The 14,972-nt window shown below is 37.7% G+C and overlaps 2 protein-coding genes across 3 annotated transcripts; one reads left to right on the plus strand and one right to left on the minus strand.

Annotated features, from left to right (window-relative positions):
* Positions 1-6,861: 6,861 nt before the first annotated feature.
* Positions 6,862-8,209, plus strand: LOC137966450 (pistil-specific extensin-like protein). Its single transcript, XM_068813062.1, has 2 exons — positions 6,862-7,034; positions 7,196-8,209. Exons 1-2 carry the CDS (start codon positions 6,866-6,868, stop codon positions 7,990-7,992), a joined length of 966 nt encoding a protein of 321 aa, XP_068669163.1. The 5' UTR covers positions 6,862-6,865; the 3' UTR covers positions 7,993-8,209.
* A 1,618-nt stretch (positions 8,210-9,827) lies between these two features.
* On the minus strand, positions 9,828-14,642 carry LOC137966222 (uncharacterized). Of its 2 annotated transcripts, none has more exons than XM_068812784.1 (5): positions 14,557-14,642; positions 12,399-13,803; positions 11,249-11,362; positions 10,707-10,856; positions 9,828-10,342 (listed from the first exon to the last, which is right to left on the minus strand). In XM_068812784.1, exons 2-5 carry the CDS (start codon positions 13,665-13,667, stop codon positions 10,202-10,204), a joined length of 1,674 nt encoding a protein of 557 aa, XP_068668885.1. In that variant the 5' UTR covers positions 13,668-13,803; positions 14,557-14,642; the 3' UTR covers positions 9,828-10,201. The 2 variants fall into 2 exon arrangements, with proteins under 2 accessions (XP_068668885.1, XP_068668884.1); XM_068812783.1 differs by having other exon boundaries at positions 14,438-14,642.
* Between the last annotated feature and the right edge of the window lie 330 nt (positions 14,643-14,972).

A 14,972-nucleotide genomic window follows, 5' to 3' on the forward strand; every position in this document is an offset into this window, starting at 1 on the left:
AGTAATACTCTTTAGAGTAGGAGTGTCTTTATTTTAGTATCGAGAGTTTTTGGACAGCTCTCCCTCTTCAATGTTATGGTTCAAATATCTAATAAGTAATGGCTTCACCATCTATCCCATTAGTTGTTGTAATGATCACCATGCACATTGGCATCTTTTCTCTTCCTTCTTCCAAAGTTTTTGGTGGGGAGGACAATGATGAAGTTTCCTTCATCTACACATTTACTCTTGAGGATAGTCTTGATTCGTAGTGTGGGGGTGGTGAGGTTAGTAGGGGTGGGGGGGGAGGCATTTTGTATGGTGACTTCAATTACTTTACTCAGTACAGTTGTCTTCTCTTCAATGGTGAGGACGGTTCTTCTGTATTAGTACAAGAAGCCTTTCTTTCTCGCAGCTTCCATGGTATGTCTATGTTTAAACCTTTTTTTCTTGCAGCTTCCATGGTATGTCTATGTTTTGACTTCCTTCTTCCTCCTTTGCCTGATCTTTGGACCACCTCATTGTGTCTCACTTTAGGGGGGGTTAGTCAACATGACTCTGGATATGATCTTCATGCGTATTACTCAGTTCATGTCCTGATGTTGTTAGGGAGTGCCAAACTTCATGTCATGTACATGATCATCCATGAATCAGGAGTTCATGTCCCAAGAGTAAACGACGGAAAGTATTTTTTGCCCGATTTTGAGAATCATGTACATGACTCACGCATGGGGCTCTCTCCGGTGCACCCCTCTCTCGTTCCCACAGCTCTGTCGTCTCCCTAAACCCCGAGCACTCTGCTCCCTCTCTCGTCTCCACCCGTCCTTCTCAAGTCTCCCTCTCTACGGCCTCTCCCTCTCGACCTCCATTGTAGAGTATGGGAAACCGACAGGCTCTGCGACGGAGGTCGAGAGGGAGGGAGGCCTTCCTCCCTCCACGACACCACCCCCCCCCCCCCTTGGCCGTCCTCCCTCTCGACCTCCGTCGCAGAGCACGGGAGGTCAAGTATCTGTTGCAGAGTTTCTCGGCCTCCCTCTCTTCTCCCTCACGGCATACCGTCAGAGCGCCACCGTTGCTGTTGCCCGCTGGCTCGCCGCTGAGGAAGACGATGATGGTTTAATTTTTCCTAAGTTAGGAAAAATTAAACTATCGTCATAAAAATCATTAATTTATAAAATAATTATTTTTATTTATTTAATATTTTTTTATAATTACTAAATTAAAATAGTGATTTAATAGTCATAATTAAAATATTGTTAAATAAATATTTGATAAATTATTTTGGCATAATTATCCAATTGCTATAGTTAATTAAACCGATGGTTTTAAATTTTGTGATAATATATTATTAATTAATAATACATAAAATATATTATGTACAAATATATAGTGTATTAAAGTTACAATTAGATCAATTTTCTCTTAAATTATTTATTTTTAGGTTAAAGTATATCATATGTTATTAATAAATTAATAACTCAATGTATTACTTTCGTTTTTGTTATTTATAACGTTATTTATTTATTATTTGTAATTAATCATGTGCATATTTCATTGGCTCATGTAATTACCATATTAATGCACAAAAAAATATCTAATTCAATTAATACATATATTAATATATTTAATTATACATTAAATAACTTATTCGTATAGTAATAATGGTTGTTTTACCTAATTTGAGGTTTAAGGATTATGTTGTAATTAAGTGTACTGTAAGGGTTCAGGGATTCTCTTGTTTTTTATGTTTTTCTCATGTTAGGGCCTTAACACTAGAAATTGTTTTCCAGTGCACATGAAGTCGTCAATGCTAACACTAAGTGTGAAGATGATCTTCATGTACATGACTGACATGATCTTCATGTACATGACTGACATGATCTTCATGTTGGACATGAACTTGATTTTCAAAACTCCATTTGGGAGACTAACACCCCCACCGAAGTTGCCTCTTCTGACCACCTTACTTCCTTGGATGCCACTAATCGTACCTTTCTCACCACTCTCTCTTTTCATCACTCTTCCTTCTTTCAACCACAAATTAACATTTGTCTTATCGTATGCCTTGATTTTTATGAACATGCAAAACATTATGAGTAATAAAAAATGGAATATAATTTGTATTTTTTAGATAGTGACACAAATTGCCATACAATTGAAGCAAAGTGTACCATAGGCACTACTAATTGTCATGTTTACAATACTTTTTACCTAGGGGTGGCATTGAGCCAAACCGAGCCCGAACCTGCCTATGTTCGACCCGAGTTTGATTTAAATATTTCTAACTCGAGTTCGAGCTGAGCCTAAAATTGTTATCAAGCTCGAGTTTCAACATTCATTTAAAATTTTTCAAAAAATACATGTCTCGAGTTTGAGTTCTAACATACATTTAAAACTTTTCAAAAAATACATGTCAAATAAATTGTATATAAAATTATGTATACATTTTACATAAAATTGGGTATGACCTTTACTTAAAATTGGGCATAATGGTGGCATCGAATCCAGTTGAGTCCGAACCTTGTTCAAGCAGAGCTTGATTTAAATATTTTGAACTCGAGATCAAGTCAACCCTAGCTTCGAGCCTAAAATTGTAATCGAGCTCGAGCCTAATAATTTTAATCGAGTTCGAGCGTAACCTACATTTAATACTCAATATAAAATATATGTCAAATAAATTATATATAAAATTATGCATACATTTTAAAAAAGAATGATAGGGGATATTCGGGATTGAATCTCGATAATGGATTAGAACGCATCAATATTAATCTTTTTTACTCCAAATGTTGTCTAGCTTATTTTGTAATATTTGAATCTGGCCATAAATTTACTATGGCTTCTTTAATGCCCCTGGTTGAAAATTTATATTTTAGGAAAAACTAGAAATATTTTTTCTATGATACATATTTCCAAAAAAACCTTTAAATAAAATCCTATTACTATTAGTGACTTACTAGAAAATTATGAGAAAATTTTTAAAATTTTCTTAGGAAAGTTAAATGGACCTCTTATTGCCTCTTCTAGGGAAATAAATAAAAATTAATAATCAATCTAATATATTACTATACTTATCGATAATTTTTTAATCAAATAAAATGTAAAACACAAAATTGCTATGAAAACTGCCTCATGCTAAAAGTATTACAACATCAACTATCAAATACTTATCCAAAAATTTTCTATACGGTTTTCTAGCCCATCTTGGCAAGAAAATCTTACTCAAAAAATTATATGATTGTTAATAAGAATTTTCAATTAGAAAAATATTTACAAAAAACATAAGGCACTAATAGTCCCTAGAAACGTATTTCTACTAAAATGTCTTTTCAATTTCTTCAAGAGCCATGAGGAAGGGACAACAAGAGTTTAAGAAAGAGTTTTTTTTTACTTGCTTATGATCTCGTACGACCGAAAGTCGCACGTGCGAAAACGTCTTTGCACGAGGGAGGGGGGAATTATTTCTCCCCTTAACTTAGGTATCTCTGGTTTTCTGCCAAGACGACGCAGAGGGAAGGGGATTAGCGGTGTCGGCGAGGACATGTTGTCGGGGATGACGACTACGATGGAGGCGGTAGTGACGGAAGCATCGACGACAAAAATAGAGGCAAAGGTAGACGAGGGGAGGAAGAAATCGAACCGACGATGACAGAGGCGGCCGACGAGCAACTATTGACGGCGATAGAGGCGCCGACAGTAGCGGACGGGAGGGGCTCGGCGGTGACGAAGGGAGGAAGAATCCCCCCCTAGCTCTTGCTCTCGCTCCCGCTCCTGGTCTCGACTCTCGAGCCCATTAATGAGCCGGCTTGCGAGCTTTTGAACCGAACCATGGTTCGGTCGAGCTTGGCTGTTAACACAAATGAGCCTTATCTGGATCTCAAACTCGAATCAAATCGAGCCGAGCTCGAGCCGCTCGCGAACCGGCTCGGTCCGATGCCACCCCTATTTGTACTGTATAGATAGAACCTGGGTTCAAATCTACTAATAAGTATATTGGCAATAGGATTAGTCCCTTCTACTCACATGAAGAGGATGAATGGGTCTCATGTACCATCTTTATATAATTGGAAGGTACCAACCTAATGTTAATACATAGGTTTCTAGCATATATGACCCTAGAAAATTTGTAGTCTGTTCTCATCCTTTTCATTTTAGTAACTTATAATGATATGATATGATGAACAATCTTCAAAACTTTTCTTAAATAAGCCTTTTAAAAATCCAAAGCAATTTTCTCAATATAAAGCAGTCATTTCACCCAATAATCTTACCTATTTATTGATTTGAGTGATTAAATCCGACTTTTGCTATAAATGAGTAATTGTGACAAATTTAGGTTTAACTCCAACACCCAACGGGTCCTATTTTAAAATCTCAATTCTAGAAAACTCGTCCAATACAACACATTTGAACCAAACTTCACTAGAAGTCTAGTTATAGTTTGACACAAGGACCCAATTGGTCTGAGTTTAAAATCTCAACATAGTGAGATCCAAATCAAACCAATTCATATTTGAACCCAACTTAATTGGGTCAAACCAACTTTTTTTTCCTATTTAAAACAAGTTGTCCACTAATTTTTCTAAAGTTTACATTTATTTTTATATATTTTTATCAAAATATTATGTATTTTTGTTGAGTTTGTCCCAAACCTGACTCAAACTTGAAGGTCAGAGTGCTACTCTACATGTCTGACCTGTTTGATAAATGGGTTAACCAACCCATCCAAAGGAAACCCATTGCCACTACCATGAACCAAAGTAACAAAGTTTTTGAAGGAACAGGTCCTTGGTAATAATTTAATGATTGTGGTCCACCTCCATGGAAAAGGTCCAATTTACAGTAGGAGTTTCAACAAAGGTGATGTTTGGTAGACACTTTTGATCAACTACATGCAAGTATACCATCACGGTTGAGTGTTGACAACAGCTTTCTGTAGCCTACCCCGTGAAGTGATAGAACTTTGGGCTCTTATTGTAGTTATATCCTTCACAGCTGCTCTCATCCCAAACATCCATTGAAAATGGCTGTGAGGCTCATGGGAGAAGAACGTAGGATGCACAAAAGGGTGTTCTTTGGTGCCAACTATTCTGTTTAATAAGGACATTTGACAGGACAATTATACGACTATATCAGTATCAGTAATGAAGACTCATCAGAGGAGATGAATGGCGATGAAAAATGGAAGTTGAGAAACAAATAAATAAATAACAAAAATGAACAAAAGCTAAGATGTTTTATTTCTGCCCAGATTCAGGTGCTAATATCCCATTAGTGTTATAATAAAAAATAAAAATAAAAATAATAAATATTTATCGGGGGACGAGGCAGAAACCGCCCCTTCCCTTCTGGGTACTACTGCACACTGCCCTTACATAGAGGCAAGGAAAGGTGGGAAGAAGCCCAGCCCTTTCTCCATCTGTTTGCATGTGAGAGGACCCATGACCACCTTGCCATCATACTAAACTTCCATTCAACAACAGGAGGCCAGTAGAGGACAGGGTCCTCTCCTTGACCATCCCTTTTTCTCTGTGTCACAATAGAGGTCCCCCCTTGTCCCCATAACCAACAATGGAGAATGAGGCCCCTCATCTATGTCAAAAGGCAGAAAAGTGGGGAAGAGCAGGCTGCCTGTCCTTCACCCATGGTTCTATGTTGTAAGGATGTTGTCCCCCTCCCCCATATGACCTAGGCAGTGGCTGACCTAGCAGGATCAGGCAAATTCTATGGTTTAACTAATAAACCCAACCAAATAGTTAGATTTTCCTTTTATCCTATTTTTCCAGTTTCCAAACTTATAAAGGAGATGAGTCTGATTGAAACTGGTTCAAAGGACTGGTCTAATCTGGGACAAATTAATACCTGAATTAATTTGTCCTTTTATTGTGCTGCTGGTTAGGTAATATTTAACCTAGTCAGTTGCATCAGCAATTTGGAAATGATATCACTGAAATACATACTATGAAATTATATTTTTAAGTCAAGACATATATTTTAATTTTTCCCAGAAAACTGAATTCAGGACTACCTCTGACGGGAAAGATAGAAAGAAAAAGAGAAGCAAATGAGAAGTGGAACAAAGAGGGAGGGGAGAGGAGAGGACACAAACAAAATAGAGGGGGAGAAGAAAAAAGAAGTATCATCTCCTTTCTTATTCTACTTCCTTTATCAAACAACTGAAATAGAATTCTACAAATAACAGAAAATAATGCAAATAAATAAATAAAAGAACTCTTGCTTTAAGAATCACCAAATAGAAGAGCTACGGCCTAATTGCTTTGAACCTTGGAAGATGATTTTCAACTCAAACAGGTTAGAATTTATGTGATAAAAGAATATTTGTTTATCTAACTCAATCCCAACAAGAATGAAGTTCCCAGATCCATCCACAGCTGGTTAACTCATCTCGTGAACCACCTGGGACCCCTCTGTCCTTTTGGCCTTTACTATGAAATTGAAGCTATGGATGATGGAACCACTCTAGAAATAAATGAGGGGTGATAATAGTTCAACTAGTCCACTGTAATAAATTGAGTTTTTATCTTCTTCACCTGTTTCTTCATGTCATCTACTTGTTCTTCTTTTTCCTTTGATGAGTGCAGTAAACAAAGACAAGTTGACAACCCTCATTCTCCTACCAGAAAAAAAGAAAGACATCCCCCATTTACTTCTGTGTGTTAACAGTTAGACCCAGAGCGGATTTTGCATGAAAAACATAAATACCATGGTGGGTCCCCTGGAAATAACGTAAAGATTCCTCATCACCGAGGAGAAACTGTGCACTTGACTGGAACAACCTGCACACAAGGAAAAAGATGAATGTCAAGAAATTCAAGCCAGTATAAATCCAACCCATCTAGTGATTTTGCTAGAGAAAGTTAAGAGAATGGCAAGAATGAAGATCCTCTGGCTACTGGTCTGCACCTTGAGTTGTCTCTGCTACTGCACTACTGCCAAACATGGGAAGAGACCTTCATCTGCAATTGTGATTGGAACAGTCTACTGTGATACATGCTTCCACCAGCAAGTTTCGAAGAATAGCCACTTCATTTCAGGTTAGTGTCAGGTTTGTTCCGGATCAGTTTGGATTGAGAACCAGAACAAACACTTTTGCAGCTTCTTCATTTGTTTTGAATGATCAGGATCAGTTTCAGTTTCAGTTTCAGTTTCCATAACGCACAACCATTCACTGATAATGTCATTTGTCTTCTTGCAGGTGCATTAGTCGCAGTAGAATGTGGACCAGAATCAAAACCCATTTTCCGGAATGAAGTAAAGACTAATGAACATGGACAGTTCAAGGTTCCGCTTCCTTTCTCAGTTGGCAAACACATCAAGCAAATAAAGAGATGTTCAGTGAAGCTAATCAGCAGCAGTGAGCCTTACTGCTCAGTGGCCTCAAGAGCAACATCCACTTCACTCAATCTCAAGTCAAGAAAGCAAGGAGTTCACATTCTCACGGCTGGGTTCTTCTCCTTCAAGCCTCTGAAACAGCCGGACTTGTGCTACCAGAAACCAAGCCCTGCCACCTCTCCAACAGTCAAGTCCTCCAAAGCCTTCCTCCCCTACCCAGATCCCACTTTCCCTCCTGTAAACCAAAACCCACTCATCCCAAATTTACCTCCTCTTCAAATTCCTCCACTCCCCCAACTTCCAAATTTGCCAAATCTACCACCTCTCCCAAATTTGGGTTCACTTACAAAACCACCAGGAGGGCCAGCAGTTTCAGAAAAGATTACATCCTCGAATGAGAACCCAGACCAGCCTACGTTCTTCATTCCGACGCCGCCAATCCCCTTCGTGCCGTCTCCGCCACCCTTTGGACTACCACCGAACCCATTTCAACCACCTACTCCGCCGCTTATTAATCTGCCACCTCCGCCGTTGCTCACCCAGTCGCCACCACCACCATCACTCATCCCGTTTCCTTTCCCACCAATCATTCTCTTCCCTCCCCGCCCCATCTTCCCCGGGATTCCACCAGTCTCTCCCACGAAGGGAAAGTCTCCATGATTGAAACATCATTGGGATCTTATGTGATATATTATCATCTAAAATCTAAATAATTGTCGCGTGTAGTTCAATTCTTTAGCCATTATGCTTCCCTGCCGCTGCATGAATGAGATGGAGCTCTCAGTTGTAATTACACATGAATAAATTGGCCAAAAACTAGCAGTCTTGCATCAAGTTTCTTCTAGCTTTCAGCTTGTTGTATTTCATCACAGGAGAAAATCAGGCCAGTGTAGAGTGCAGAATATAGATAAAACAGAAAGCCAGAAATCCTGAATAATTCACGGATTTTGAAATATTATTTAAATGGAACTCAAAATAAGTACCATGTTTAGCTTGGATGCGAATTAGAGTTAGTTTCCTCCTCACATGAAGAGAATCTCTCTCAGCAAAATATATCCCTTTAGATTGCGTTACTTCAGATTAATCCGCATCAAAACTAAAACCAAATTGAGGCTTTTTTTTTTTTATCCTACAATTTTATTTGAAAAAGGAAAGAAAGAGACTATGATAAATTTATTAATTTGTAGAGCCTAATCAACACTGTACATTGGTAAAGTCGACATAGGGGTTAATTATCATCCGAAGAACATCTTGAACTGCAACCCAACCCAAGAAAAGTTAGAAAAATCACCTGTAAATATGTGCGATTTCTCTTGTAAAACGTACTCTCACCTTGAGGCGAATCTGTATAAATCTTGTATGTATTTTTCGATTATTATTATTACTCTTGTTAGTTTGGAATTAGAGCGTCTAATTCCTAACATAATTCATATCTACATAAACAGAAGTACTATAAATAAACAAAAATAATGCAAAAGCAACCAAAACATCTGATGTTCATTATAGAAAACGAGGTCTCTGTCCAATGCAAAACAATTCAGTAGAATGGAATGCAATAAGTGTAAACCTTCAACAATTTGATGTTATGATCACAGAAAGGAAGAGCTGTCAAACACAGAAGAGGAACTAATGAAGACATTATAGATGAAATACAGGCGATACACAAGAGTGGCAAACTTATCAAATGCCATTACATACTACACAACTACTCTTTTTCATGGAAAGGAAACCTTGGAACCCAAAGACAGCCATGGATAAAGAGGAATAACGAGTATAAGTGGAGAAAATAAGACAATTTGCAAATACTACAGACACGTTGAAGTAGGCCGAATGTCTCATAATACAACAGAGATTTTTCTCATTAATAAATCAATAGTCAAGAAACTGAAAGGAGGATGGTAATTGAAAGACAGGAATGATTAGACAAACTTGAGTAGCAGTAATTTAGTTGTAGAATTTCCAACGATAATCAATATGAAAGAGAACCATTGTAGAATTTTCCAGGATACTCAATATGAAGAGAATTATTGTAAAAAGCTTCTAATATCACTGGGATAAAAGGAGGAGGATAATAACAACTATAACACAAGCATCCTTTCAAAAAAGGGTTATCCTTCCCTCTTCCATATCCTTCAATTTGTAGCACTATGCACCAACACCCACTACCAATTCCTCTCTTGTCCATGCCTTAACTAGCTTCCAGCACAGTGTTTATTTTGTGGATCATTCCGTGCAATAGATGCAGCTTGATAAAAGCAATCGGGGAGGTAAATCAGGGTTAGTACATGAAATGACAACAGATAGATAAGTTCAAAATACAATAATGACAAAACTTGTTGAAAATTAATAAAAGATCTGAACTCATATCCTCCAAAGTTTTAATCCCAACCGCATCTGCATAAAATTTGTCCATTGCTTTAATCCTCATCCTACCTGATATAAGATTTCTTAGCTTCATCTGTAGGTTTTATTCAAGCCTTTTATTACCACTTTGATTCCAAGCATATCAGTTTTGAGTCTCCTATATTCCCTAGTTTTTCCATCAGACAATCTCAAACACCACTCATTAACTTTTTCATTTATCAGCCCTACTTCTGATTACATTCAAGATTTATTTGAAGCCACGGTACACTGCCATCTTGGGTAAATTTAGTAAAGGAATTGATGGCAGTAAACCTTGGTTTCATAACACCATGGATGGTATAAAGTGTATGTGGGAAACTAAAGAATCAATTACATTTGCTATACAGTATCCATCTCTCCTAAACCTCAATCAAGGGGAATAATTTATATGGCCTTCATCAGGAATAATGGGAGCCCGTACAAGGAGTGGCTGTGTCCATAGGAGGCTATTGATGAATTCACTCCGTTATGCAGTTGATAGAAGTTTTTCCTTCAAACGAGAAATCAATTTGAACGTCTCCTCTGCCTCAACCTGCTGACGAATGCTAGCTTTAGATGATCGATCTGGATGGTATCTTAGCAAGGCCTGTTTGTAAGCTGCACGGATCTGCCAAAGTTAAAGAAACCAACATGTAGTTATATTTTATAATGGGTATATATTCTTGCACAACAGAAATAGCTATACACAGATAATTACTTAATAGATACACAACAGAATTCATTTAGTTTTCTTAAGCAAGAAAGTGCATTTGGGAGAGAGACTAAACATGGAATTTATGGAATATAGAAAAAAGTACTTAAGAGTGCTATTTTGTGGTGAAACATTAGACCCAGAAGTGAAATCACATCCCAAAATGATTATTTCTTGAAGCAGCCAGGTGAACATGTTCTGCTCAAGCATGCCAATGTCCTTCAAATTATACTTCAATATATACTAGAACGGAGTATTCAATAAAAAACATAGCACTCACCTCATGGGATGTGGGATATAGTCCACCTTCAACATGGATGCCTAAGGCACGAAGTAGTGAAGCCATGTCCCTATATTTCAGCTCCAATATCTCAAGTTGCTTCCTCACCTCAACACGAAGCTGCTCTTTCAAGCTGATGGTTTCTTCATCCTGAAAATGGCACCAGAACATATAAGTGAAACCACAAAGAAAGGAAAACATTTAATTTAAATTGAAATATGCAATGTCATGTTTAGAGGTGCATGGCCAGAAGTTGACTTGCTTCATGCAAGACTTGTTAAGACCCAAGCCACATGTCCAGTAGCTTGCTGGTGCCTGGACACATTGTCAAGAAGTTTACAGGTTTAATTAGGATAAATCAGTCTAACAGAATAATTCCAAGATATATTGACCAAACTAGCAAAACAATAGTAACATTAACAACTTGGTTGAGAATATATGAAAACACAGCAGAAAAACAAAATTCTGTAGGAGAATAAAATACATGACAACAAATAAAAAAGACGTGAGCAGCACTATGTTAATGGAATTGAAATGGGCACCTTTTTTTGTGATTCCCGAATTTCTTCCACACGTTGCTTCTGCCTTCTCTCCATATCCAATAATCGCAAAATTTCTGCCTTTTTTCTCTTTCGTAACTGTCTGGCTTCTTCTGCCTGCATAAATGAAAAACATGTCCAGTTAAACTGGCACTCTTAAAACCATGAACATCAGCCTAGTCTTGCTTCTCATAGATAGGATAAAAAGTATGATTGTTATGATAAGAAAATTTTTATGAAAAACTGTAGAAACTGCATTTTAAGAAGAAAAATGAGAACGGGGCATGGGCGGTGCCTCTGTCAGTATACAAGGGGTACATGCGCAAATTTTTTAGCTGTATCCACTAATTTTGTAGCTAAAGAATCAGCATAATGAGCAGTGGCTATTACCCAGGAATGTTTAGATTCGATGAATTTAATACAAAAAATAAATTAAAAATTTGAAAAATAATCATCCACTCTCTTTCCTATTTGACAAAAAAATTTCTTTGTTTTTATTCATTTATCTAATTCTTAGAGAGTCCACATTAATGTAAGCTATACAATTATTACTAATATCCCATGTAAATTCACAAGGCCCACTTAAGGATAAGCATTTAAACTAACTGGAATTAATAATTTTTAATTTCCTAAGATTCATGAAGACTCAAAGTTAGATATAAATTTATTTTTTTCCCCAAATAACATGTATCCTTATTGAACCTACAAAATGATAAATATTTAAACAATTAAAATTTATAGTTCTATGTAAATTCCAACCTTCATATCCTATCCCTATGTGTCTCTATTAATTTCAGAAAATAGAAAATAAATTCCATATGGAATAGAATCCTTTCTGTTGGACAAGTTAGGTTGCTTGTTAAAACAAGGGTGGCTCCCTGACATAGCTTGCACAGAAGCTGTCCCCCTGCAAGTCAGGTTGTTTAGTAGGACTGCTAACTTTGATAGTTATACATTAACCAGAAAATATTATTGGAATAATGTGGTGAGAGGCCACTTTTTCTTCCCATCTTTATTTCTCAGATTTTTTTTAAATGCATCAAATCATCACAAAGCTAAGGGATCAGCTCCTTGGTGTAGCTTTCTAAAGTCCTCCACCAAGAAGCAGTTCTGAACCCAAAAGATCTTCAATGATGTGGTGAAAGATCAGCACCTGTATTTGCAACTGATGCCGTCTAGCTGCCCACTCTTCATCCAGTGCACGTTTGTACTCCTCAGTCTCCTTGAGTCTTTCACGATCACCAATCAAAAGATTCTGCTCTGATCCCTCTTCAGGTGTTCTCTCTTCACAATGAGAACACTCTCCAAGTGCCAATTCCTTGTTATCGTTAATCACTTCATCTCTCTCAGTATTCACAAAATGGTCTTCTCTGTAATCCTCTTTCTCTTCAAAAACTGCTCTTTTTTTATCCATTTTCGTTCCAGAAACAAGACCCTCCTCAGAACAAGGCTCTTCAGTGACAACCTTTGTTTGTCCAAGATGAGATGGTCCTTCATCCTGGACAGTGAACTGTTCTTCTGGGCCAGATTTTTCTCTGTGAGTAGAACTACTGTACTCGTGACCAAATTCTGTTTCATAACCTGCTTGAGCTTTGGATGCAAATTGTGCTTCTGAATCCAAATCATTTTTGTCCTGATGACAGTCTTGATTAGCAAATTGACCAGAACCTTTCACAGGGGAAACATCATCATGTTGGCAAAAAGGATTCTCTGCAGAGAAATTATGATTAGCTTGATTATCCATGCCATCACTAGAATTGGATTGTACTGATATCTCTGAATATGAGCAGCTGCCATTGTCTGTATCAAATTTTTTACAGCTCTTACGATGCTGAGGATTTCGAGGATTGGTACAAGGTTCAGAGGCACTTATCTCATCCTCTAAAGATTTTTTCCTTGATGCAGCTTTCTCCCATTGTTCACGAATTTTCCCTGTACTGCCTTCCATTACCTCACAATCTGAGTTGTCACTTTCTGATGAACTAACTTCTGAATCAGTATACAGAGAAAAATGTTTTCTTGTACACACTTTTCTAGAGAACTTTGATAACTTAAAAGGTAAATTTCCCTGCTCATAAAATATTTGACAGTCCTCACCATCTGATTCTTCAGTGAAGCAATGCTGGCTCTTCTCATTAGCATAATTTTTTCCACTAGAGGTGACATCACTATGTAGATCACAACCATCTTCATCATCTATACTAAAAACGTTCCAGGCAGAGCCCTTTCTTTTTGTTCTTACCGTAGAAAAACCCCTACATTTTTTATAAGAAGATTCTGGCACGTCCATGAAATCCACATTGCTACAATCACTTTGATCAATGTCTATAATCACAACGTTAGCTGATTTTCCTTTCTCCTTGTGCATGAAACAGGTTCTCCCTGGCCGAGCTCTTTGCTGAGTCTGATCGTAAGACCTCATTGTCCCTTCATCTAAGATTTAGACTAGAACTTTCAACAAATAAAATGACTCCTGTAGTTTACAATTGTTTCTTTCTTGCACTGTTTCCGACAATTACTTTTCAGCCACCGCAAATTTGTTCTTCTCAGACGCATTCCTGAAAAATAGCAAGTGTTTGGACCCCGATTAGTCTACAATCTTCAGTCAGCTGAACACCAAAAGAAATAGAAAGCAGGCTTAAAGACACATTAGAGTACAAGTAACCCTATACACCAATACCCATAGCATCTGCATGCGACTAAGGTTAAAAACACTAGTTAATCTATGAGATATGAAAAAGAGAAAGAAAAAAAAGAAAGGAAGATGCCACTCTACAAACCGAAAGTAAACAGAATTGGAAGATGATGTTCGATTTAGAACAGAAGCCACTAATGTAACATGTAAACAAATAGATAGGTCTGACTACCAGATAAGCTACCAAATAATGAAAATAAGAAAAATAAGATGCTACAATCAATCCTTTATCATTTATGAGATGTGATAAAGGGCTTCAACACACAGAAACCAAAGTTGTAAGTATTCATAAAAAAAAAAAAAAAAAAAAGCTTGCTGTCAACAGAAGACATCCAAGTAAAATTGAAATTCAACATACAAGCTCAGAAGTTCGCATGGATACTTCCAGCACAACGTAAAATCAACCAATATCCAGCCTCCAAGACATAGACAGAGATAAATACCCCTACAAAATTCCATCAACTGTACTACCAGAAATAACAATAAAAGCACCATACTTTTTTCCAACGTAGTTCGCTCCCAAGTTCACAAACCCTATGCACTCCAAAAAATCGAAGCAAGCACAGACAATGAACGCCACAACTCTCAACAGAATCAGAAACAAAGGATTCCTCACCAGAACCCTCCCGAATATCCTAAACCAAAACGCGACAGGATTCCAGAGACTCCAGTAAACTTGCTTTGGAAGTTCAGAATCAGAACGAAGAGGAGATCAACCGCAATTTCTCAGAAGGACAAAGAAGAAAAACCAAGACGACCGAAACCGGGGGTCACGCGTTTCGTCCGCCAAAGCCGACTTTTCTCCTTCTCGATAAAATCTCGAACCACGAGAAATTAAAGAGTCGTGGTGAGAAATGCCAGGGAGGTTCGTGGGCCCTCATCCATGTGGGCCATTAACGTGACAATCTTAGCCGTTCGCGAGAAACAGAAAAGCATAAGCATGTGATGGAATCTAAGCCGTTCAAAGGTTGTCCAAACTCCACGGCGGTCCGTTTGGGGAGATGTCCCACGCTCACTCGTTTGTACGTTTAT

This window comes from Aristolochia californica, unplaced genomic scaffold (genome assembly GCF_029961685.1).
Source record: "Aristolochia californica isolate CCGP_79_NKW_82.1479 unplaced genomic scaffold, dmAriCali1.0.hap1 SCAF_5, whole genome shotgun sequence".
Taxonomy (NCBI): Eukaryota; Viridiplantae; Streptophyta; class Magnoliopsida; order Piperales; family Aristolochiaceae; genus Aristolochia; species Aristolochia californica.